We start from the raw sequence: 25,863 nt of genomic DNA on the forward strand, positions 1-25,863 counted from the left end.
TACCTAATTTGTTATATATAAACACTATACCATATATATACTATATCTCTATGACTGTACCAATATTATATATTGCTATATCAAGTTTTTTTCTGGGAAATTTTACTAAGCTCAACTTTATAGACTACTATTTTTAGCTTTATGTTGCGCATTATCTTAAACTGATAGCCACATCCAAGTACTGTATCATACAAAAATCCTGAATGTGATTTTACAAAATTGTACAAATTGAAAACAAATCCTGCAATACAGTATTCCATCTAAAGTACAGTAACTTTAGGCTATTTGTTAATAAACTTTCAGTTACTATTTTTTTAATGAGCCTAAAGCTATGTCTACACTATCAAACTTTATGTGACAAAAAAATGATGATGTGCCCATACTGTATATGGACACCATGATGTCATATCACTACCATATTTGGGCATTTCACTATCATATTTGGGCATATCACTACCATATTTGAGCACATCACACTTTTTTTGTCAAACTAGTTTGATAGTGTCAACAGAGCTTAAGCCTGTAGATACAGTAAACAGAGGTTGCAAAAATGAACAGGGTTAACATCAGCATATGTTGTGTGTGGGTACATTCCTATTCCTATCATCTGTACTGTAATCAAATCCTCCAATCAATGTACAAGTCTATGTATGTTATGAATGGGTAACACTACTGTATCTATCTCATCTGCGGAATGTAGTATCTCACAAATATTCCCTGTGAGCAAAGCTGACATAACAAAATCTAACATTACACATGATACTAATGTAATTATAAATGTGTTAACATAAATCAAGTATACGATATAAGATACATACAGAGTAGCCAGAAAGTCATTAACTAAGAAGATATTTAATAAATGATTAATTGAAAAAGCGGTTCCATCTGATTAGGTTTGAATATAATTGAATCTTTTATCACTGCCCTATTCACTGTTCAGCTTTATAACATAGCTGGAGGCTACAGGATTTTCAACATACTATCAATGACGTATTAATATTTTAAAATAATATTTATATTGATCATTATCATTGCTATCAGATTGATAGTGATATCCATTTTCAGCACATCATCCCATATCTCTGAAACCCCACCCACACAAAATTGAATAAAATCCTCCACCCAATAATGACTAAAATCTCCTACCCAACAATAATTAAAATCTCTCACTCAACAATAATTAAAATCTCCCACCCTACAATAATTAAAACCCTCCCAACAATGACAAAAACCCCCTTCCCTGAACACTAAAAAAAAAGAGTATGATAAACATTAAAATAACATATCATAAAAGATTACACTATACTATAGTAGCAAAAATTAGGAGATTAGAGTATACTTAAGTTATACAGTGTGGTATATTGTATTTCATTGACAGTTTATAATTACAGAAACACATCTGATATTTCATTAATATTTAAATTAACTGTACAACAAATAATTGTCATCTCACCACCTCATTATACACACCTTTTACAGATATTAATTAAGTTATGTAACATTGGTTTAAAAGGCTGGCAGACTTTGCATTGCTTGGCAATACAATATTTACAGATAGAGGAATTAAACTGGCCACCATGTCTTACTACAATACTACTATCATACTAGTGCTAATACTGTAAATAGGAAGGAAGGTATCATGAACAATATTAACACTAAAATACACCTACCCACTTTTTTTTTAAAAGCTAAGTTTATTGTTTCAATCCCTTGACACTTAAAACATACCAGACTACCATAAAAAAAAAATTTAAAAAAATCTTGAAATAAGACAAATTTAAAATAACACTAACACCCACAATAACATTAGGTCATAAATTGATCATCTCAAAATGTTAGTAAACACAGTATAAACCAATCTTTACAACCACTTCAGCAGAAACAACTAAAGTCAGACATATAAATTCCAATGCAATTATAAAACCACTGAAGCGTGTCAAAAAACAGGGTATGGCATACACCCATTTTAGTTAAAAACAAAACCTCAGAACAGTGCCTAAAACAATTACTCTATTCATTACCTATCTCAATTTTGACAATCCTCTCCCCTAAAAGGTGTTTCCTTCGAAACGTCTTGACACACCTGAGTGGGTAGTACTCAGCAGAAATGACGACACCGGCAAAAGGAAGTGAACAACTCCAAAGAAAGTGGATTAGAGGAAGCCATTGCCAGCAAACAAACAGTAGCAAGTCAATTTCTATAGCTCGGAATAATCCAGTTATTATACCAAAAGAAAATTGTACTGGTGTATTTGCATTCAAATGATGTCAATGATGCATGTCAATGAATATTCTACACAATGCAATAGGAACTCCAACAATGCTGATGGAATACTGCCCTCTACAGGTAGTATGGTAAACTTAAATTAGAAATTAAGATATTTGAAGTCTGCCCTCTATATTTCTAGGTGAGAAAATAAATATGGTACAAAATTCTAGATTTTGAAATAAATAAATTACTATTTCGCACTACTACATCAATTAATATCTTATCTTGTTTATTATGCACTCCTTTTCTTGTAGTATCAATGTAACTTTACAGATGCAGAATAAAAATTGTTCCAATGGTTGGGATTGGGTTCAGCTGAATCCTGGTAGAAACAGCAGGCCCTCAATAATGTTGTAAAATCTACATAGCAAACCAAAACACCAAGGTAACCCCACTCTTATCGCAAAAGATGCACACAAGCCATACAGTATTGTGTACCATGAATCTCCATTTTCTCCACAATTATTATCCTAAGAAGAAGACTTGTTCTATCCCTAGAATTAAATTAAGGATGAGGAGAGCCTCAAACCTGCTCAGATTGTATGAGTATGTTGCAGTTTCTTTATTTCTAACACTTGCCCTCTCAACTCATCCTTCAGTGACCCACACTCCCACATTACTTTCATAAAAAACATGAAAAATATATACTGTTGTATATATTTTTATACCTATCTTAAGAATTTTAATTCTTTGAGATTAATACTACAGTAAAAGCTTATTAAGGGGATGGGACCAACTAAATTGTCCCCTTTTGTAGTAGTGACTCCTGAATAGCGATTGGCTGTAGTGTTAAACATATACTGCCCGTCACTATTTTGACAGTTGTGTCCCCTTACTAGCTCGGGGTGTTCCCCTTACTAGCTAGGGGTGTCTTCATTACTAGCTAGGGGTGTCTTCATTACTAGCTAGGGATGTCTTCCTTATTAGCTAGGGGTGTCTTCCTTACTATCTAGGGGTGTCTTCCCCACTATCTGGGGGTGTCTTTCCCACTAGCTAGGGGTGTCTTCCTTACTATCTAGGGGTGTCTTCCCCACTATCTGGGGGTGTCTTTCCCACTATCTGGGTGTGTCTTTCCTTACTAGCTAGGGGTATCTTCCCTACTAGCTAGGGGTGTCATCCTTACTAGCTATGGGTGTCTTCCTTACTAGATAGGGATGCCACCCTTACTATCTAGGGTGTCCCCTGAATAGGTGTCCCAAAGGATTGTTTCTATTGTAGTACAATTTTAAATAAAATCAAATGACTTACTCTGTTGATTAAGTGAGATAGCCGAGACGTCTGGAGGTGCATTCATATGCTGCGGAGCATTCATGTGTTGTGGTGCTGCCATATGTTGTGGTGCTGCCATATGTTGCGGTGACTGGACGGGAGCTTGGGGCATTGGCATGGGAAAGTACGTTGCAGGTTGGGACGACATATTTGACTGGCCTTTGATTATCTTCAGTAAGACGACCTCATTTGTGGCCTTCAGTGTTGCTACGGCAACCTCGTGTGATACATCTTCCAAGCTAACTTCCCCAACCTGAATAAGTAAAAAAAAATAATGTGAAGAAAGTTAACAAACTGAAAAACATTTTTAAATAAAAAATAATAAAATCCAAACCAAACTAGTATGTAAGACAAAACAATTTGTAAAAAAAAATACAATATAACAATGTATGAGAATGTTATCCAATGACATTTGGAGTAATATTCAGAACCCCGTCTCAAACTGTACTGACCAATCAGAAACCTTGAAATTAATGAGCACTTACGGCAACAATCTTGTCTCCTACACTGAGTCTGCCATCTTGTTGAGCAGCACCACCATCGATGATCTTTGTGACATATATACCATTATCTCCGGGTATGTGTTGATTTCCTTTACCTCCTGCGATACTGAATCCTAGGCCCTTAGAACCTTTGATTAATTCTAAGGTGAAACACCCTCCACTGGGAGGCGGTCTCCGCCTCACAATCTGTAGTGAAAAACACAAAGAAACATGAAAATGCAAATCTAAAACTAAATAGTCTAAATTCTAATGTGAGTAGTAATGGTGTTGTACGCCAGTCTGTATCACAAGAGCCCAAGGGGTGACACACAATCACTGAAGAATCACAATCATTTGATTACACTTGTTACCAAAAAAAACAAAGTATTATATAATGCTCACAGACTTTATTTGGACATGCAAACTCTTCTGAGGTAGTATAACTATTCTTCCCAAGACGAAATCATGGTAGCGTAAAATAACCATTATTAAAGTTTATGTTTCAGTTATTATATGCAACATGTTAATTCCATTTTTAGGAATTTGTTTTGATAATCACAAGTTATTTAAAGATGTATTGTCCCCTAAAAACTTGAAAAATGAAGATTAATTTGAATAGGTTACTACGTAGTGTTAACTATGAAGGTTAATCACCTCCATAGAAAAAAAACGTATAAAATGACAAAATAAGCAGTTAAATTCAATCAAAAACCTATTGGCTGGCAGACTATCTTTTGCTTTAAATTACAGTTTTTTCAGGTAAATACATTTTTTTTTCAATTCAATTTTTTGTCAAAATGGATAATTATTATGTGACATTAAAATGGCATATTCAACAAAAACTTTTTAAATATTTATTTTTTCAGAGGGACAATTATTATTTATTTATTTATTTAAAAAGCATAATTATTCTTTGTCTGACTACCATGTGTACTGTGTTTCCTGCTCTTTTCAATGCATCTACAGCTTCTTGGTGAGGAACTCCAAGGACTTCACATTCGTTTACCTTAACAACAACATCATTAACTCTGGGGAAAAAAGACAAGATCAATATTAATGAATTTTATAGATTTTATCTTTACAACTGGATTATTTTAAGACAGACATTGAAAAGGGTTGATTACAAAACTAAATGTTTTGTGTGTTTCATGCATGCAAGTTAAAAGCCAGAACTTGTCAAAATGCTGATCAGCATTTGAAAAAATATCTTGCCACTCTTGCTCAAGTTTGTAAATTCACTTTCATTTGTGACTTAATTAATAAATCTTGGTTCCCACTAGCAACGCAACGTAATGTAACATACGAAAATGCCCTTCCAATGATTGATCTGCGATGCTTGCAAAAAACATGTGATTACGCAATACAGCACTTTGCGCCAGTACGTCATTGCGTTGCGTAAACCACGCTTAATAACTTACTGAAGTCTTCCATCTAATGCTGCTGCTCCCCCTGGTATTAACTTTGTTATGTAAATACTTGGGTCATTGTCAACATGAGGGTTGTCTGCTCCACCGGCTATGCTAAACCCTAGTCCTGCTCCACCCTATAAAAGAAAAAAAAAACATTCATTTACAATAACTTTAACTATTTAAAGAATATTGAATCTAGAGATCTACATTATTTCAATAAATGTTTATGTCCTGAAATAACCCTAAATATTTTCATTACAATTAAGCTTGTATTCCAATCTTTTTACTGTATATTGGCTGTTGACATAGGACAAACGATTAGGGTTAATTGAGAATTTTGAATGCGGCACTTGTTCTATACAAAGTGTTTTACCCCAAATAAATAAATTGCATTCTACCACTAAATGCATAGGAAATAAACCACAATTATTTGGAAAATTTTAATGCTTTTAATTTCAAATTAAACGTTCTTCAAAATACTTTCAACCTATGAGCATAAAGATCAATATATCCAATTTGTGTATAGCATCACGTTAATCAACAGAAATGGTTTAATCCGAAAATAGAAAACCGTTTCAACAATCGTTTAAAAGAAATTTACACATAGTCTAATGAACTCCAATTGTGAATTTCAGTTTAATGGATGATAAAAAAAAGGTTAATGTCTGTTCTAACACTATTGTATGCTTAGTTATTTATGGAAATGACAGTTTCGCGATTCAAATTGAGTTGTAAAATTTCTTTATAAGAATTTGTGTACTGTACAGTTTTGTCTATTAAGGTACAAGCTTTCTTAAAATAGATTATCATTCATTTTGAAAAAAAACACTCCAACCACATAAACGAGTGTACAATAGCTATACTGTAATAATACGATTCAAATTGAGTTGTAAAATTGTTTTATGAATTTGTCTATTAGGTACAGTACAGGCTCTCTAGATTTAATCATTCATTTTTAAAATAACACTCCAACCAAGTAAATGAGTGTACAATACATACTGTTATATAATATTTGACTTATTTTATATAGTGCCTATACATACGTTCCTTTATATAATATTTATATTGCGGTTTAAATAGTCAAATCGCAGTACTGTAAGAGTCCCTTTGAGTCGATTTACCTTCTGCCCACAACGACATAAACATCAATTTTACTACGAGCCTTCGCTATAGACTACAATATTATTACCAACACAAGTCAACAAGAAGTAGCCCTTAATTGTTAACACTGTACACATAATCTAATAACAACAGTGGTTGCAATATTGATCAATTCCCAAAGGGATCCATTCTAGAAGGGCTTGTGTTGTGAACATCAAATAGTAATCTAGAGATGCAGTCTTAATAATATATTATAATTGGAATGAATAATGAGGAAGGAATGACCATTTATAGGTAAGAAGGATTGGATCCGGTGGGATGCTGTAATTAATGACAGTCACAAAATAAGATCTGGATGACCCCTAGAGATCTGACCTTCTGCATGGTTACCATAAATAGGAAGAGAACAAGGTATGGAGATGACCTAGATAATTAATAGGCTGGGGAAGAAATCATCATAATGAACAATTATCATTGTGGAATTGATGGGTAGAAAGACCAATGAAGGTGACATAGAAATTGCTTCAAAAGGATAGATAGATAATGTGGCATGCTACTGTGGATTTACTGTACTTTCAATTTTATTGATCATACTTTTCTTTCACACAACTGCGAACGATATACTTTATACAACGTGTGTTCTGCACTCAGAGCCTCATTGATTTAATCTACTTCGCAAATTGAGATCTCAACAATACTTACCCTTTTAAGAGTTATTTCTTCATAATCCCATCTATCATCTTCTGTTATAACTGGCTGTAGAGACAAGAAAAACAAAGAGAACAAACATTATTAAAAGCGTATGTTGAGAAATATTAAGTTAATCTTTTAAGCTCAGTCTACACTATCAAACTTTGTGACAAAAAAGTGATGATATCATATCACTACCATACTTGGGCAATTCACACTTTTTTTTGATAGTGTAGACAGAGCCTTTAGACATATTAATTCTACAGTTAATGTAGTACTAAATATAATAAAATGGAAACTAATGTTATGGTAAAGCTCCTTTAATTGTTTTGGGATACATGGCATTAGATTTTTTAATGAGAATTTAGCTACTGTTTTAGGAGAACACAGGCTTTTTCCAAAATACAGTTAAAGTTAATTAGAAGTACTGTACCAAACATGGATTTACTTTACTTGCTGTTAAAACTAGGCTTTCAGAAATGTATCACTTAGGTCAGAGTAGCGCCCCATTAAGGGGACATATTTGTTTCTGTATGGAGGTTGGCTGTAGTGTTAAACAACACATTGTCCCTCGTTCATTTCATTCTACTGAGTAGGGTTGTCCCTAAGGAGGTTCTAACTGTATATGGTAATAATTAATGGTGAGCTGTAGTTCACATCATTCAATAACCATTGAACTGAACTAGTGTTTTATGATCAATTGACCCAACAAACACATCCGAATATGCCAACTTGTATTGATCCTGTACGAAACCTGCGTTTAATGTCAATAGACAGCTACCATTGATTTTCAATGTTAATTACTCTGGAAGGTTTTCAACTGATTATATTATGAAGCCTAGTACCATGACCAGGGTTTGGTTTAAATATTATTTCTAAGTAGTTCAATTGGCTAGTTTACTATCCCACAGGCCAGTTTGCTAGCCCAAATTAATTACTAAACAATGTATTATACAGTACTCTATACAGTATAAGCACAGAGGGAACTGGTGTAATTTTTTGCACTAGGACTAGAGTATAAAATAGTTACTGAACATTATCACAGTGAGTTAGCTTTACAGTAATAAACATATTAAGGAAACACTTTGAGGCACCAACAAGTTGGGGTTGGCTATAGTCTTAAAACATATACCGGTACCACCGTCACTTGTCATTGGTCAACTGGCTTGCTTTGTGTCTTTGTCCTTGCGTCCTAGTTGAAACCAAGCTTTAGGTTTTAAAGCTTGGTTCCAACTTGGATGCATCGATGTAGGCACTAACGCAAATGAGTTGACCAATCACAAGCGATAGTTTGGACATTCCATTGTGTTGCGATTGTTCAAATTAACACGCTTATGTGGGAACCAAGCTGCAGTGAAAGCTTGGGGTCAAATAATTCATGCTTGGTGACATTGATATAGTCTTCTTTACTTACGTTAACATAAGGTGCAGGTTGTCGTACCATGGCCGGCTGATGGTCTACGCGCTCTGTGTTGACACGAACTGGGGCAGGTGATGGCTGCAAGAAAAAACAAAAAAACTACATTATAATGTACTATATTTATCAAAATGTAATATTTGTTTGGGGTGCGGGATGTGTAGAGAGGCAATGCCTGCAGCCAAAGACGTGGTAGTTTAAAGGACTGAAACTCGTAGTCCCTATTCTCCATGCGGAAAGAAGGAATTAATATTATATTATATTTGAAAATGTTTATTTGTTGTTATGGTACTTTAAAAAGAAGAAAAGTTAAATAATTTTATTTTTTTTGAACATCTTGGTGTTAAACTGTATTATTGTTAAGAACAAATACAGTTAATCTAAACTAGACTAAATACATATGTTATTCATATTGTAAATGAAAGTACTGTACATTCTGAAGGTGCTAAAAAAACCAAAATCAATAAGTACTATACTAGAATAAAACCATGATGAATTTGAATTTATTCACAATAGCTAGTAAACAAAATCGAACGTCAATTTGAAAATGCAATATTGATATTTTTTTATGATATCAATTGAATTTACAGAATAAGCAATACTGTAGGTACTGTATATACTTTCGGTTTACAGCGATCTACAGTATGAACAAGTTAAAGTCATGTCAACTAATTTTAGACATATTTCATCACTATTTTCTAGACACAGTTTGGATTTTTTCAGGTTGAAATTGGTAGTTCTTATAAGTCATCGTAAATCGGCCGCTCCCTAATACACAAAGTATGTACTCTATCTACTGTACTATATGTACTGTACTATATGTACTGTACTATATGTACTGTACTATACTGTACTATATACTGTACTATACTGTACTATATGTATTGTACTATACTGTACTATATGTACATTTCAAGAAAGTTGAATATGTATACTTTGTTTAACCAGGAAATTTCAATTCATTCAATACGAGATCAATAAACGAAATCGAAAGACTTTATTTGAACATTGCCATATTTTCTATAGAATTCAACAAATAAATTAGTTTAATATTAAATGTCAAATTTACTGTACAGCAGTAAAATACTGGTACCTGTACGTTGGAAGATCAAAAAAAATATGGACTAAAATATTTTTAAAATGTAATATATCTACGATACAACTACACAGGTTCATTTAACACACCTGGATATGACCACAATAGAAATGAATGTATTAATGCTTTTTTCAACAAACGATAAAGACAGGGACTGAAAATACATATCAATTCTAGTATCAGTAATACAGTATCTGTACTACAGGCCATTTGTCTGTTTTTCAGGAAGCTTTTATTCAGACTAACTTCTACAAAATCAATATTTCTCAAATATCTATGTAGTTTCTGCGAATTTTGATCCCAACCTTACCTTATGGAAATGTATCGACGAGAACAACATTATAATCCAACATACAAACTATCTCAACCAAAAAAAAATATGTCCAACTAAAGAAACAATTCTTGATGCATTGTATAAAATCTCAGGAAATATTTTTTTCAGATAGGAAAACGAACTTGTAACAACTTTTGAGATGACGCATATGGAAAGGAAACGGGGAATATATGACGCGGCGCCTCAAGTGCACAGGGATAAAGTGAACAGCGATACAATCACTATGCATTGCTTCATTGAGCAATTATTACAATAGGTAAGGTGGAATCTGGCAGCGAACACGCAATCAGATATTATTACATAGATTCTACATTATAGATGTATACATTATAATCAGATACCTAAGAACTGGTATAAAAAGAATTGATTTTCAGATTGTATTTCGAGTACAGTAAGAATGTAAGGCTTTAAACAAATTTGTACTGTACTGGGTAACCCGGAAAATCTCCCCGAATGTAATTGTCATAGGATAGGACATCCACCTTTGAAGTCTTCCACCTAACATAAAGCTTATTGTACAGTAAAGCTTTCCACCCAGCCTAATTCTAACACCCTGTTTGGTTGCCTAGAAGTACTATAGGGTAATTGTTCTATTTTGTTCCCGCCCACCCTTTTGTTAACATCCTAGATTTCCAGCTACAGTATTACAGTACAGTACATCCCTAAAATTGTGTCGGATATTAGGTAGAGTTTTAGTATTAAAATATACTTTTCATTTTAAATTTTGTGTCATTGTTATCTATGTTAATGAAAATACAATACCCATACTCATTTGTTCATTAAATATGGCAAGTGTGAAATAAATATTTATATTACAAGCCTATGTAAATACGTGAACGTGATTGGTTGAAACTGCGTCACATGACTGTCGCTTCGAGGATCGTAAATCGTATATATCCTCGAGAACGATGATATTGACTGAGTAATTTTCGCGTAATTATCGTGTCCCCTGTCATTAATCATATACATTCTCGAGTTCGATGATATTGACTGTGTAATTTTCGTGTGGCAACACTCGCGTTCGCCGATAAATAAACAAAAGTCATCTACTGGATTTGAACTCGGGTGGAATTGTCACTCCACCATCGCAAGACAACGCTTCCACCGTTGCGCCACGCAGCTTGCTTGAAGAAATTATTCATCTAAACTATTTAAACTATGCATACATAGCGCCCTCATTTGTTATTAGTCCTCCCTAAATGTGATGAAACACCGTTTGTGATTGGTCAATACTCACGGTAGTAACCTAGTAACTACGCGCTGAACATCCGGTGATTCGGCTAGCTCCTCGAAGAGAAGACGATGAATTGTTTATTCGGCCTACCTGATTATAATATTATTATTAATAGGCTTATTGATGGAAATTCTTCTGTTAATTTAAACGACCTAGGCCTAAGTGAATATTTTATTGCCAAGGAATCATTAATTAGTAATTATCTGTATATTATTCTTCGCAAGGTAAGGTGTCTAGGCAGGAGGCTTGTTTACATACAATACAAATACTATCTATAGAATAGGAGGCCTAGCCTAGCTTCACCAGCAGACTTGTTCTTGGCTATATAATATAACAGATATTGCCTTTTATATCGGTTAAATATAAGATTTGACATCCCCTTGGGAATGATATTATGTTCTCGGGGAATATATATTTCCCTCAGCTGGCGCTTCGGGAAATATATATTCCCTCGAACATAATATCATTCCCTCGGGGATGTCAAATCTTATATTTAACCTCTAAGCAGTCAATATCTGTATAATAACGTCAGTTATTAGTAACTAATATTCATAAGTCAATATTTGTACATCTGATGTTGGTAGCATTATTGAAAAAAAAAATGTACAATACTGTCTATCATTATGCAAATAATAATATCAAGTCTCTTTGACTTGAGTATGACATGTTGGCTATTTTGCATACAGTATTTAGAAGATCAATGCAACTATTTTTATACAGTATCTACTTCCACATTTTGTTAAGCTCTGTCTTACACAATCAAACTTTATGTGACAAAAAAAAGGTGATGTACTCATATCTGGACATGATGATGTCATATCACTACCATATTTTAGCATACAGGTATCACTACCACATTTATGGAAAACTTCACACTTTTTTGTGTAGTGTAGACAGAACTTTACATTTATCCTAATATACTGTATGATGATGGGTTAATACTGTACTGCATGTTGTACTTTATACATTTCTATCTGGGCATACTGTAAAGCATTCATATTTGCGCTTTACAGTACTATATACAGTACAGTAAAGTGCATAGGACCAGATGTTATACAGACAACTTTTCATCTCCCCTATTAAGTCCCTTGTCTCTCGTGTACAGTAAGTTCTGCTACCAAACGGCGCTCATACGTCTACTAGTACTCAATGATAGGGAATAAGATGGACCAGTACACCAGGGTAGCCTTACACTCTTCCAAGAACGCACTGTACACAACAAGCCAGATGTGCCAAATTTGATTTTTTTTAACAGAAAGTGCCAACATAATGAGATACAATATTATAAAGATGATGAAATTTGGGAGTGAAATGAAATCAGACTTCTTTTGTGATTTAATTAAATTAATATTATTCGGAATTGTTTTATTAGAAATGTTTTATAAACAGAAAACTAATTGAACATACTTTAAATTAACATGAATGTAATAAAGAAATCAGATGACATGACCTTGGTACGCACAATTTCAATCTCATTTTAGTCAACATCAATAACGATTGATGAACAACAACCAGCATGGCTCGTTACTTCGGGCAGCGTAAGCACGTGTTATAAAAAAAAAATCATCGATATCATGACACGAGTATATCTAATTAATTTGACGTAATCAACTTAACAACCTTCCAACATTCGAACATGTACAATGAATTGAATGAACATAGGCGAATAAATTTAGAACAACACCCCAAAAGAATTTGTACAATACTATACAGTACATATGGAGGCTTACTGCATATAGTGAAAGCAATAGTGTACTTTACCGTACGTACAGTATGTTAATGGAGTTTTAGCATTTTTTTATTGCTCTCTGTCCTCCCCATTAACAGCTCTAAAAACATTTTCCCAATAATTTGTAAAATGATACAATGTAAAATGTTTAATTGTGCAGGCCTCCTATCCACATACAGTACAGTACCCCTAGATGTCTCTAGCTATTGTTACTGTATAGTACATCTCTACAGTGAGTGGCCGAGCGGTTGGAAAATTGAACTTTAATAAGTAGCGATAACATCGGTAAGGGTTCGAGGCTCGCTCACGTCATGGTTCTGGTGGTAGAGTGTTCTCTAATAAAGACTATAAACTGCATGTCAGTATACACATTTGGCTCATGTGCATGAGTAGGGGGTTACGATGGTGTACAAGTATACACAGCCACTGTGTCACACACATCACTCATCATCCAGTATTACTCGGCCCTCTGGGAGAAGAGTCTTTGACTGAAGAGGTCACCCAGTATAAAGAATATATTTAAAGTCAACCCAATTGGATGCTATTTTTAAAGTATGGCTTTTGGTCCTGTACCATACATCATTGTTAAATATTTTTTCAGTATCCAAACAGCCTGGCTTCAATAAACAAACCAGCAAGGACATGAAAGTTCATGGCAAAATTATCAAAATAATATTGTATTGTTATTAATATAGTTGAATATTGTATTGATATTCACCTACCAATAAAAGTAACAAACACCTGGCTGGCATGCATAATTTGAAGCCTTGATTTAAACAAAAAATATATAAAATCCATACCAAGTCTGTACTGTGCATTATCACTATCAAACGTGTGACAAAAAAATGTGATGTGCCCATATATGGACATGATTTCATATCACTACCATATTTGGGCATACCACTACCATATGGGTACATCATACTTTTGTGCTATCAAACTAGTTTGATAGTGTAGCTTTAAACACAAAATATTGTAGCAACCTACACAATTTACTAGTGAAAAGGGAAAAATTTTAATACCGTAGAAAAAAATAAAATTAGACAAATAAAAATTGATTACACAGTACACAATTAGATAATAAGAGAGTAAAGAAGCACTTGTTTTATGTATGCCAAATATCCTCTCATCTCGATTCTCTATACATATTATGTGAAAGTGACTTTATGGTACGGTATTAATTATTTATACTATTATTTGCTTACCCTACGCTTTCCCTTTCTAAGCAGCAGTGAAGATGATACATCAACTGCAACATGCATCTTGTCAATTTGTTAGATCATTAACTTCCCAGAATTGTCATATAGCAGTCTATATGATCCAAAGCTTTGTTCACACAGTATTAAAATCCAAACCTACTGTACTCTTTATAGAGTATTATCTTCCTACCACTTAGCGCCTGTTTACACTGACAACAGTCAAATATGCGTACGCTAAGTCCAATAAATGATTCGTCCACACGCAGACAAGTGCAAACAGTAAGACAAACACGAAAGCTGATAAAATACCTTCTTGTTAATTTTAAGATTAGCGTATAATTGCAAGCAACATGAAACAAGTCTGTGGCGATGTAAATATAAATCCAATACAGAAAAACAATTCAGTATGCGAAACAAAGTATATCATCCAGCACTTCCTATTATTCAATACAGAAAGTAATATTATTAGCAAACAATAAACACATTGTCTGATATTATTTACTTCTTCCTGTATCTGAAATACACACAAAGCCTGCAAATGAGCGCTCTTTCCGTGTTTACATTTCTCCAGGGTAAAACTAACCACTCAGAAGCCCTTATTCTCTTCCAATAGGCTCTTCTGAACTGTGTTCCAATGTGTGAATCAGCAGAATGTGTTAGAACTGTATAGAAAATTGATTTCTTAATGTTCCGATACCAGGATACTTTATCAGTAACTGTACTAAACTGTTATCTACGTTATTAATATCTGACAATCATTCATTGATAATAAAATACTTTCCAGCTGAGATTCAAAACAGAAACCAAAATAACGATATATTAAAATAAGATAAAAATCGCCAATATTAATGATGAATGCTTTTTCCTAGTACCGTGTAACCAACAACAACAGCATCTTACAAAAGGCTTGATGACTAAATTTAACACGACTTCATGTCATTTGTGCTAATTACAATGGTTAATGGTAGTAGCTCTATAGAGTGAAAGCACGTTAATATCCACAGAGAAATTGTTAAAATGATCTTACAAAATGGAGATCTTCATTATAACAGTTTCAACATGTTTTCCATTGAACAATAAAAGCAATAATGAAAAGCTTCCAGTTATCTAACAGCATCCAAACCATGTGAATTACAATAAATCAACCTACCCAATACATCCCTGACTGTACAAAACCAACAGATGAACGACGGACAAACATTCAAAAGGTTAAAAATACTGGTAGAGAAAAACAAACTCAAGAAGCTTGCTTGCACCTTAATGTGGCCAAGCACATTTGAAAAGAGACTGTTTTAGCTGAGGTATTGTGTAACAAAGCTGGCGGACAATAGGCCCTTTTATTACCAGCTGAAGTACAAACAATACGTTCACAATACCCTGTTGATGTTCAATCAATACTGCTGGGTGCTTTGAAACTGGAGCTGGTAATGGGCAAAACAACAAATTAGCGCGGTACAGAACGGTTATGCTTGTGCGATCAAGTGTGCAAACAGTGAACTGCTTGAAATAAAACACACTTTCGTTAATACTGTATGTACTGTTACGATGGTTTAGTGTTTAAAAAAACCAGATAATAAAACTTGTAACATAGTATTATTCAGAGTAGTATAAACTCTAAACATATAAAATATTGGATTGGATAACACAGACTATATCTTAAGATTTCTCCAAAGAAGCCTACCGGAAGAAAAGACACATTACTAAATAATAATTATAATCCATCAACTAAACCATTCCTATTGGTCAGGAGAATATCTTCAGAATTTAGACTTGTGGTCGGAGAAATTGATTAGTATTTTGTTAGTTTCCGATAGTGGCTTACGTTACTGAACCAGTCACTAATGGCTTAGGAATCTTCTAATATAAGAATAGATCTAATGAAGACTTCAATCTAATTAATAAACTGGCTGAATAATTGATCAACGACTGCAAGCTATGCGATACAAGTCACAGTCCCTAATTCGGCATCATGTGCTGAATTTAAATCCCAAATTGAATCAATTCCTCACACAAGAAGATAATGCCTAAACAATTTTGAATATTGCTCTCATAAATTATAAAATCATAGATAGCAGAGTGATGGCAAACTTAATTTTAATTAATTTATTATTCTTTAATACTGGGTGACAAAAGACTGTTCTCCCAGTGGGGCCAGTATGCATATCACAAAACAATTAAACTACAGATACAAAAAACAAATCTATTTTTATTAAGCCATTCATTAGGCATGGCCTTCACCAGAAAAACAAAATCAACCTTATTTTATTAGGCATTTAGTTGTGATGGGTGGGTCTAAATCACCTGTACCTGTAACGGTGTGTGGCGCAGTGTGTTAGACGTTGGACTACTGATCGTGAGATCGCGGTTCGAATCCAACTCTGCCGCAGTGCTTGTATCCTTCGGCAAGATGCTTTACTTACGTTTGCCTCTCTCCACCCAGGTGTATAAATGGGTACCTGGTTCGATCAAGACACAACTTTGCACTGATTACTAGCTGCATTGCCATTATGGGAGTATGTTTCCATACAGTACATGTTTGATGCAAAAAATGAGTGGGGTAATAATGTTCAGCGCTTTTAGAAGTTTCACAACATTAGGAGCTATATAAATCCAGGATATTATTATTATTATTACCAGGCTGTCTAAATTACTTATTGTATCACCTACCATGAAAAAAACCCCTCTTCATAGCCTCCTATTATACCAAACTACAGCTACATTCATAAGGGTTTGGGAATACTGTAAGTAAAGATAGTAGGTTCTCATTGCCTAAATTAAACTAACACTGCAACTAGTATTCTAAAAATACATACTACAATCTCATTTTTGTTGTATTATTAGGTATCCCAATGAAGCGGATTTTCGTTACCGCGATTTTAACACGTTCGGGAAATTTCAAAAAGTGACGTGTCTTTGATGTTAAAAATATACTATTTCTTATGTACCCATGTGAATAAAAATTATATGTTTGGAAAGATCTTGTTTAAGGGATTATTTTTATATATTTTTAATCTATGTTTATTAAACATTTTAATAGAAAACGCGAGTTAAAAATGAGGTACAAAAGCCGGCGAGCCGAAATCCGCGCGCTAAAAATAACTTTGGAAAACACCTACCCATTTTGAAAACACGATCGCACGAGGTCCATAATAGGTGGTGGAGTAATTTTTGCTGCATGTTATCAGGCTTTAAATACTCTTTTTTTTGGTATGTAAATCGGTTATTATTATTATGTACATCCGCCTCAAATGTCAATTTTAACGATAAAAATTGAATTTTTGAGTCATTCTAATTATCAAAATTTGGCTAATTTAGTATTGAATTGAAGCTAATTTATATTTCTGTTTGATAAACCACATCGTTTTATTTGACTTTGCGTGGACCTCGTGCGAAGAGGCCAACAAGACCAACCACTGAAAAAATAATCCCTACCATAAATATCAGTGTTTACCATTTTCCTTACGGGGGATTCAGTTCTCCGCTTATTACTAAATTACCGTCGCACAGGCAATGTGCATGGTATGCATGTATTAGCGCGTTAATTCATGATTGGATACCCCCGCAGTGGACTGTTCCATTTTCTGAAGTAGTCTTCGCCGCACACGAGGCATGTCGAAAAATGTCGCCTCGCATGGAATATTTTGCTTCGAAACGTCAATTTTACCGATTTATTAAATTATTTAATAAGTGGAATATTTATCAATCTGCTATATAAAGCAAGTACGTTAGGAAGAAATGTACCGAAGAAATTTAAGAAGCTTTGAATTTGCTATGCAGCGGCCGTAACCCATTCTATGTAGGCGGCCGAAACGCGCTTTGGTCAGGGCTGCCGTTGTATATGTATACGCTGTTTCTTGGCCTTATTTTATTCCGTATATTTCATTTTAAAGTACAACTTTCGGTTAGAATAATCGAAAGGGAAATAAAATTAAACATGTTAACATTATACTATTGAGGTAATTACTTTGTTAAATTTAAAATTTGTCTGTTTCTTCTCGATATTTCTTAGGCAGAATTTAGCGTTAGGCTTTACTTTAGGCCTATATATAACTTAACTTGTAGGCGCGGCCGAGTCTACGTCCGGCCCGGCGCTCGAAATGAAATCGAACACATAATAAGTACGGGCTTAATTATTATTTTTGGCGGTTCGAAAATCAATTAAAATAATATATGATTATAATTATAAATTTAAATACTAGAATTATAAAAAAAAATTATACTTACGAAAAATAATATTTAATGAAAAGAAACAATACCCACACAGTATTTTAACACTATATATTTTTTTTTTTCACATTTTCAACATTTTTTAACAATATTTTATGAAATAAATGAAATACCTACCTGTCAATATAAATAACCTTACTAAAATACATATTACATTCTAATGCAATGCACAAAAAAAGAAGTCAATTTACACACTGGTTCAAAAGTTGGGACCTTTTTTGACATTTTTGAGACATTGGTAAAAATACGCGCAAAAAGCCCTCGGACGAATTTTGGAGGGCGATATCTAAAAAAAAAAATGTCGAGGACACCCCAAAAAAAATAGTCTTGTACAACTCTGTTGTATCTATGGGTTTGGCAAAAATAAGAACTTTAAAGTTATTAATATAAAAGTTATAACCCTTCAAAAGTGGTTCCAAATATAATTGGAAAAAATGCCATTTTTCAAGCAAAAATCATTGTTTTTTTAGCATTTTAACGGACCATAACTTTTGAATGGATAATCCGATTTCAATCATTTAAATTGCAAAAGTTTATGTTCAGTAAGTTCCTTTTGATTAACTGAAAGAAAAAGTACCATCATTAATTTGAATTTTGTCATTGGGATACCTAGTATTATTAATAAAAATAAAAATGTTACTTGGTGGTATTGATCTATCACTTGACATTAAACACAAAACTACAGAAGGCTTGAACCAAGTGCATGCCATCACCATGGTAACATAGCAATTATTTAGGCTGATTGTTGGTTTTATTCAACTTGTTATATTAAGTGCATGATACCAAGGACATAAGTAATATAATATATTTAAAAATTATAATTTGCTATCTAAAAAAAAATATCTTCCATTCATATTTATATAATGTATTTTATCATACTTTTTTCCAGTCTCAAAGAATACTGTAGTTACTAATAATATTACTATGAAGCAATTTTGTTGCTCCATGCTAGTATTATTATTACACTATAGTCCCAATGTGGATAGGAAAATTGGAGAATTTAAAGGGTGGGATTATACTCGAACATGGGATTTTTTTAGAGAATGGGATTATATTAGAGCATGGAATTATATTAGAGCATGGAATTATATTAGAGCATGGAATTATATTAGAGCATGGAATTATATTAGAGCATGGGATTACATTAGAGGATGGGATTATATTAGAGCATGGAATTATACTGAAGCATGAGATTATATTCGAGCATGGGATTATACTCCGTCATTTTTTCATTAATAACAATGTAAATATATTCCATAGATTTATTAATATCAATCTTAAGAAATAAATTAATATTTTAAATAAGACACCCAAGTGAAATTATACACCATAAATTGTGAATACTAAGCACACACCAAAATAGAATATACTTAATATTAATTTTATAAATAAATTTTAAAAAAATATTTAACAATGAGTAAATTTATATCAAGTTAAAGTTAATAATTTCGAGAGATTAGCCAACAAACAAAAGATGAGAATTAGAATTTATATTTTGTCTTTTAAAAGCATTGAGCTCGAAAATAATAGTGGTTATTAAAAAAAATTACTTTTAATGAAAAAACCAGTAAATATTAATTTAGGAATTTTTTTTTTGTAGTGTTTTATAAAGAAATTTTCTCACATTCTGTAAAAATAATAATAGTCAAAAACAATCAGGTGATATGTATGATATTTATGAATCAATGTCCCAAAACACGACAAATTTGTTACAGATACCGAAGTTTTTTATATATATATTTGGCCTTACAACCGTGTATGACTAAATTGCACTTAACTTCCACTGTAAAATATAGAGTTGATGTTAATTACTATTGATATGCAATACAATCAAGAGTTACTGTACATAATCAATATCTTGGCCACAAAATGCTGCTCATGTAATTTATAATACGTTCAGTTGCCCGTGTAAGTATGTATGCACGCACATAACTGCATTTACGTAGCATAGTGTATTAGAGTTCTTTATAGAATTTGAATGTTAAAGCCCTGTCTACACTATCAAACTAGTTTTTGATAAATAAAATGATATATGATAGTGATGCTCAAATATGGTAGTGATATGACATCATCATGTCCATATTTGGGCACATCACATGTTGTCACATCAAGTTTGATAGTGTAGACAGAGCTGAAGATAGAGTATATTGTTATGTCATTGTCAGACATCTTTTATATTTATTTTGTTCATACAATAGCATATAATTATTATACAGTTTGTCACATATTGTATGCAGTGTATAATTAAAAATTTCATAAACCGCATCTAATTGTAAAATCGACTAGACAAGCATTTAAAACTGACTTTAAATATAACATTGCCGGTGACACACACTGTGACTACAGTCTTTATAGGTATTAACAAATGATATAAATAATTTCCTGGCAAACAATGCTACTGTATGACTCTTTTTATAAAATAGTTCATTGGTTTCCGACGACGCTATATACATTAATGTATTAATAGGTGGAGACGAGTCATTGCCAGACAGGTCTTAAAGTCTGCAAATTGGTATTATCCTTAGAGAGGTTTGTGTTATTCTGTTTATTTAATTAGTTGACATGTCTAGAAAAACAGACAATAGTTTGATGAAATATCAATATACTATATTATACTGTAGAAATCTTTAAAATATATAAAACAGAATATATTATGAAGTTAAATGCTGCTATATATCTATTGTCTCATTAATTATTCTTTATTAAAAAATTCAGTTTGTTCAATTAAACTGTTGATGTTGGTTAAAGTCTGGTCAATACGTCACCTCTGTGATTTTTAGGCCGATGTGTTTTTTTTCCGATAATTTTTGTATATTTTTTTCCTCAAGTATACAGTATGTACTGTACGTCCATATCAAATTATAATGATTAGGGTTATTAAAGTTATCATATGAGTGAATGTTAGCAAAGGAATATTATAATGATGTTATTTTAACAATGAGGTTTCTGTACAATAGATACATTTTAATCAATCATACTGCATCTAATGTAAGGAGTTAATATTATTTTTTAATTGTTAATAATAATGAAGCTAAATTATAATGCGATGCAATATCAGTCACATAATATTGATTTTTTGCCAAAAATATACTTGATATAAGATTTCACTACCACACAATACTGTATACATAGTACGTTCTTTCCCTGAGGTATACAACAGATGACTAGTGTTTATGAAAAATTAATTAGTATATAAAGTGTAAAGTCCAATGTTTATTTTCTCATTGTCCAATAAAGCAAAAGATGAAGAGAAATTAAAAAATAATAACCTGACTGGTGAAACATTTAATTCATATAAAATTATAATGAGCTAGAAATGAAAAAAATTAATTTAAAATGCAATTGTTAAGCATCTGCCAACATCACGCCTGAATCTACTTTACTACATACATTTAAAGGTGAAGGAGCATGGCTAAGCTCTGTCTACACTATCAACTTGTTTGATATTGATAAACAAAAGTGTGATGTGCCCAAATATGGTAGTGATATTCCCAAAAATGGTAGTGTAATGACATCATCATGTCCATATTATATGCACATCACATTTTTTTTGTCACATAAAGTTTGTAGACCTGAAGGCCTATGGTATTTGAAATTTTTTCTTTTGCCTATTCTGCTACCCCTTTTCACTCTGTTCCTTCTCGTTCCTAAGTATCCTGAATTTTAATATTATACACATATTTTTGTTATTGTATGTTTTATTTTATTATGTTTTTTGACAGACATGAAATAAATTGAATTACTGCATCTTAAAACAAAAGCAGTGCCATTTTTAAACTTACCTATTATATAATTTATACTAGTACTATAATAATATAATACTAATATACTATACAAACAAATTCTCAATGGTTGTGTTCTTCAACACTCAACTAACAAGTATCCCTCTATATTAATTTTTTGAAAATCCAATTATTTAAAATAATAGAGGGCACTATTGCTATTCAAGAGATGCTCAAATATTTTCTCAATTGCCATGTTTGTCCTGTACATTAAAAAATATGTCTAGTCTGCTCTCATATTTTCTAACAGATGCGTATTTAGGCGGCAGCTAAACAGGTTTTAGCACCCCCCTAAAATTTAACAGCCATGTCTTTTTAAAATAAAATGACTATTTTTATTTTTCTGCAATCTGATGGATCGTTTTGTTCATTTCTGAAATATTTAGCCCCACCTAATCTATAATGCTGGATCCGTCCCTGATTTTTAATTCAACTATGTATTTCTATGGTTAACTTTTCAACTTTTTGCTATTTTCTAGAACATGGTTTTTCCTATGGTTACCCAACTGATCAATTACTTCAATATAATTTAATCTACAATCTAAATAGCATACATAAATTATATGAAAATCAAGTATTTCTATGGTTAAATTTTCACTAAACATTGCTATTTTCAAGAACATGGTTTTTCCTATGGTTACCCAACTGATAAATTGCTTCTCAATATAATTAAATCTGAAATATAATTTTAACATACATAAATTCTATGAAAATCAAGGCAGATTAATTAACTATGTTGCAATTAATTACGTCACATTCCGCATCTAGTGAAAAGTCCTTTAGCGTCATATAGCCTATTGGATTTTTTTATACTAAAAACTCATTTATTTCCCATGATGTAACTTGTGTCATTTTGTACATACATGGTTATTTTTAATCATGGTTACTGCATTTGTAGCTCGTTTGTAAATGATGTTGATACAATTTTTTATGAAGTACGGCACTTTTATCTTTTCTTTTAAATGGCGTCTTATACTGTAAATGTGATGTTACCAAATCATTATGATTATTACTTTCATTTTGTATTAGCTTTTAATTATTTAATATTAATTCATTTGAAGCCATTAGACAAAGCATTTCCTTTAAGTAAGTGGTAGGATTTTATCATTTATCTAGGAATTGTTATTGCTGAATATTGATGGGTACTAGTACAAATCTTTGAAACCCCAAAATCTATTAAAAATCTCCACAGTTGAGATGACTCGTTTAAAATTCTATCATGAGTTTAAAGATATATTGTCCCCCTAAAAAATAATATAATTTTTTTTTTACAGAAGTGAATAACTTCATTAAAACTGCAAAATAGCATATTCAAAGTATGATTTTATTCATCTTTATTTTTCAGGTTTTTGGGGACAATACATTTTATAATGTTTTTAAGGTAGAATTTCCTTTCAAGTGTTATTGCTGAATATTGCTGGGTACTAATACAAATCAGTGAAAACCCAAAATTTTATATTTAACTCTCCACAGTTTCTCTGCTGAGATTTAACCACTGATAATACTCTATCATGAGTTTAACACAAAATTATGAAGAGAAAAAGATTAAAATCGCTCAAAATAATATTTACAATTGACCTACAAATTTTACCTGAGCATTTTGAACTGTAGATTTTTGTACGTAGGTTTGTATATTTTCTCTCCTCTGCTCAACACTGCCCCCAACGACGGGTACCAGTTGTGGTCCGTCCATTCTATCTATCTCATCTTCATTGTAATTATACTGTAAGATACAAATGTGATAAATATTTAGTTTTCAAGTTCACTTAACAGGTGTTCAGGTAACTACAGTATCTGCAAATAAATATTAGATTTATTTATTTTCCGAGACATTCAACAGTGGGAAACCTGCCACTTCCCACAAAATGGATTAAAAATATATAAACAATTAACATAAAATATTTCAAAAATATTTTAAAAACCTTAAACAATATATTAAAAGAAATCAAATGTTTGAAAATGAAATGCAACATTATTGTATTTGAGATGAAAATCAGTATTTAGTTCAATAATAGATGTTAAAACAGGATTACAAATATATATAAAGCTCTAGTTACACTATCAAACTAGTGTGATGTGCTCAAATATGGTAGTGATATGCCCAAATATGGTAGTGATACGACACAATCATGTCCATATATGGGCATTACATATTTTTGTGCCGTCAAGTTTGATAGTGTAGACGGATCTTAATATATTGAGATACACCATACACCATTGTCTAGCCAAAGCAACTAATTTAAAAAGCATTTCTAATTTGTTATCAAATTTAATTGGCTGCTTAAAAATTAAAATCTTCAACATAATCTGTAATAAATTATGACAGGTTTGTACTGAAATAAAAAAGCTTATCTAACCAATTTATCATCACTGCTAATTGCATTTTTCATCCGATAAATATGACTAAATTTGATGTTGTGATAAATACGTAGGATTAAAAAAAATAGTACATTAAAGATTCTAACATGAGTCATGCAACAAATTGAGAGAATTATTAAATTGCTATGGTGATAAGAAGGTGAGTCAGTGGAAAAATCATTGTCAATATTGTCCTAAATTATGCATAGTAGTTTAGTACCCACTGCAGTTCTACAGTATAATAAGGATCTTGTTATCCACTTCATTAATTATTCAATTTGGAAATGTTCACTATTTGTTGCAGAGCAAAATATTTTGTATTTTATTTCATGTATAATATTATAAATATGGTAGTAATATGACATGTCCATATATGGGCACATCACATTTTTTTGTCACATAAAGTTTGATAGTGTAGACAAGGCTTTAGCTGTCAAATGAGTTGGCATTAGTGATAAAAAAATATATTACCCCTGTTTGTTTAATAGGGTTGTCTATTAAAAAATGATGTCTCAAACTAATTACTGATGGACGGCATATGAAATTATACAAAAATGGGAAACCTCTATTAAGGGGACATTTTGTTAGGCTCCTTTAATAGTGGTTCTACTGGATCTATTGTTTACATTTAAACAATTTGTGAATAGTCTATATTTTATTACCACTAAGTTAAAAAAAAAACACTGCGCCAATGAACTAGCATTCCTTGTATGGACAATTTCATACTTTCCCCTCAGAGCTTCATACATAAATTTCAGACGTTTCTTTCAATCAAAGTTAATAACATAAGACAATTAGAGGCTATGTTTTGACAATAAATGCTTTTACATTGACATATTGCTATTGTTATCTTGCCTAAAGTCAATCAGTGAACAGATATTAATGTATTTCTATTCTTTTAAGAGTAATAAAGTAACTAAAGGAATGCTATTGGATGATATTGGAAACTCCACAAGGTATAATTTGAAAAGCATTTTTTTTTCTATAACATATCATACAGTAGAACGCACCTTTTGGGACACCTCTGTTAAGGGGACACTGGTAACAAACAATGGCCAATATATGTTTTAACACTAGGCAAATCCCGATTCAGGGGACACCTCTATTAATTTTTTGTTTTAATATTTTGTTTTACTCACCATCTTTTTTATTGACCATCTTTTGTCACCATTTTCCTAGAGGGATGATTTTTTTTATAGACTACAGCCTGAGACCAGATCGTCTTAATAGTCGTAGAAATAGCACAGGGATTTGCATCTACGACTAG

At 32.3% G+C, this 25,863-nt stretch overlaps 1 protein-coding gene across 5 annotated transcripts in view; it reads right to left on the reverse strand.

The window, feature by feature from the left end:
• LOC144842931 (disks large homolog 4-like) overlaps positions 1 to 25,863 on the reverse strand; it is a 107,044-nt gene that overhangs the window by 18,300 nt on the left and 62,881 nt on the right. For 4 of the 5 annotated variants that reach the window (XM_078699541.1, XM_078699540.1, XM_078699543.1 and 1 more), the window contains 7 exons: positions 23,830 to 23,961; positions 8,635 to 8,718; positions 7,233 to 7,286; positions 5,439 to 5,563; positions 4,946 to 5,048; positions 4,024 to 4,227; positions 3,518 to 3,791 (listed from right to left, as the gene is read on the reverse strand). In XM_078699541.1, the coding sequence (XP_078555667.1) occupies positions 3,518 to 3,791; positions 4,024 to 4,227; positions 4,946 to 5,048; positions 5,439 to 5,563; positions 7,233 to 7,286; positions 8,635 to 8,718; positions 23,830 to 23,961 (976 nt within the window). Of the gene's footprint in view, positions 1 to 3,517; positions 3,792 to 4,023; positions 4,228 to 4,945; positions 5,049 to 5,438; positions 5,564 to 7,232; positions 7,287 to 8,634; positions 8,719 to 14,235; positions 14,607 to 23,829; positions 23,962 to 25,863 lie in introns of those variants that run through there. The other variant, XM_078699544.1, reaches the window with a different exon arrangement.

The sequence above is a fragment of the Antedon bifida genome, chromosome 5 (genome assembly GCF_963402885.1).
Source record: "Antedon bifida chromosome 5, ecAntBifi1.1, whole genome shotgun sequence".
Taxonomy (NCBI): domain Eukaryota; kingdom Metazoa; phylum Echinodermata; class Crinoidea; order Comatulida; family Antedonidae; genus Antedon; species Antedon bifida.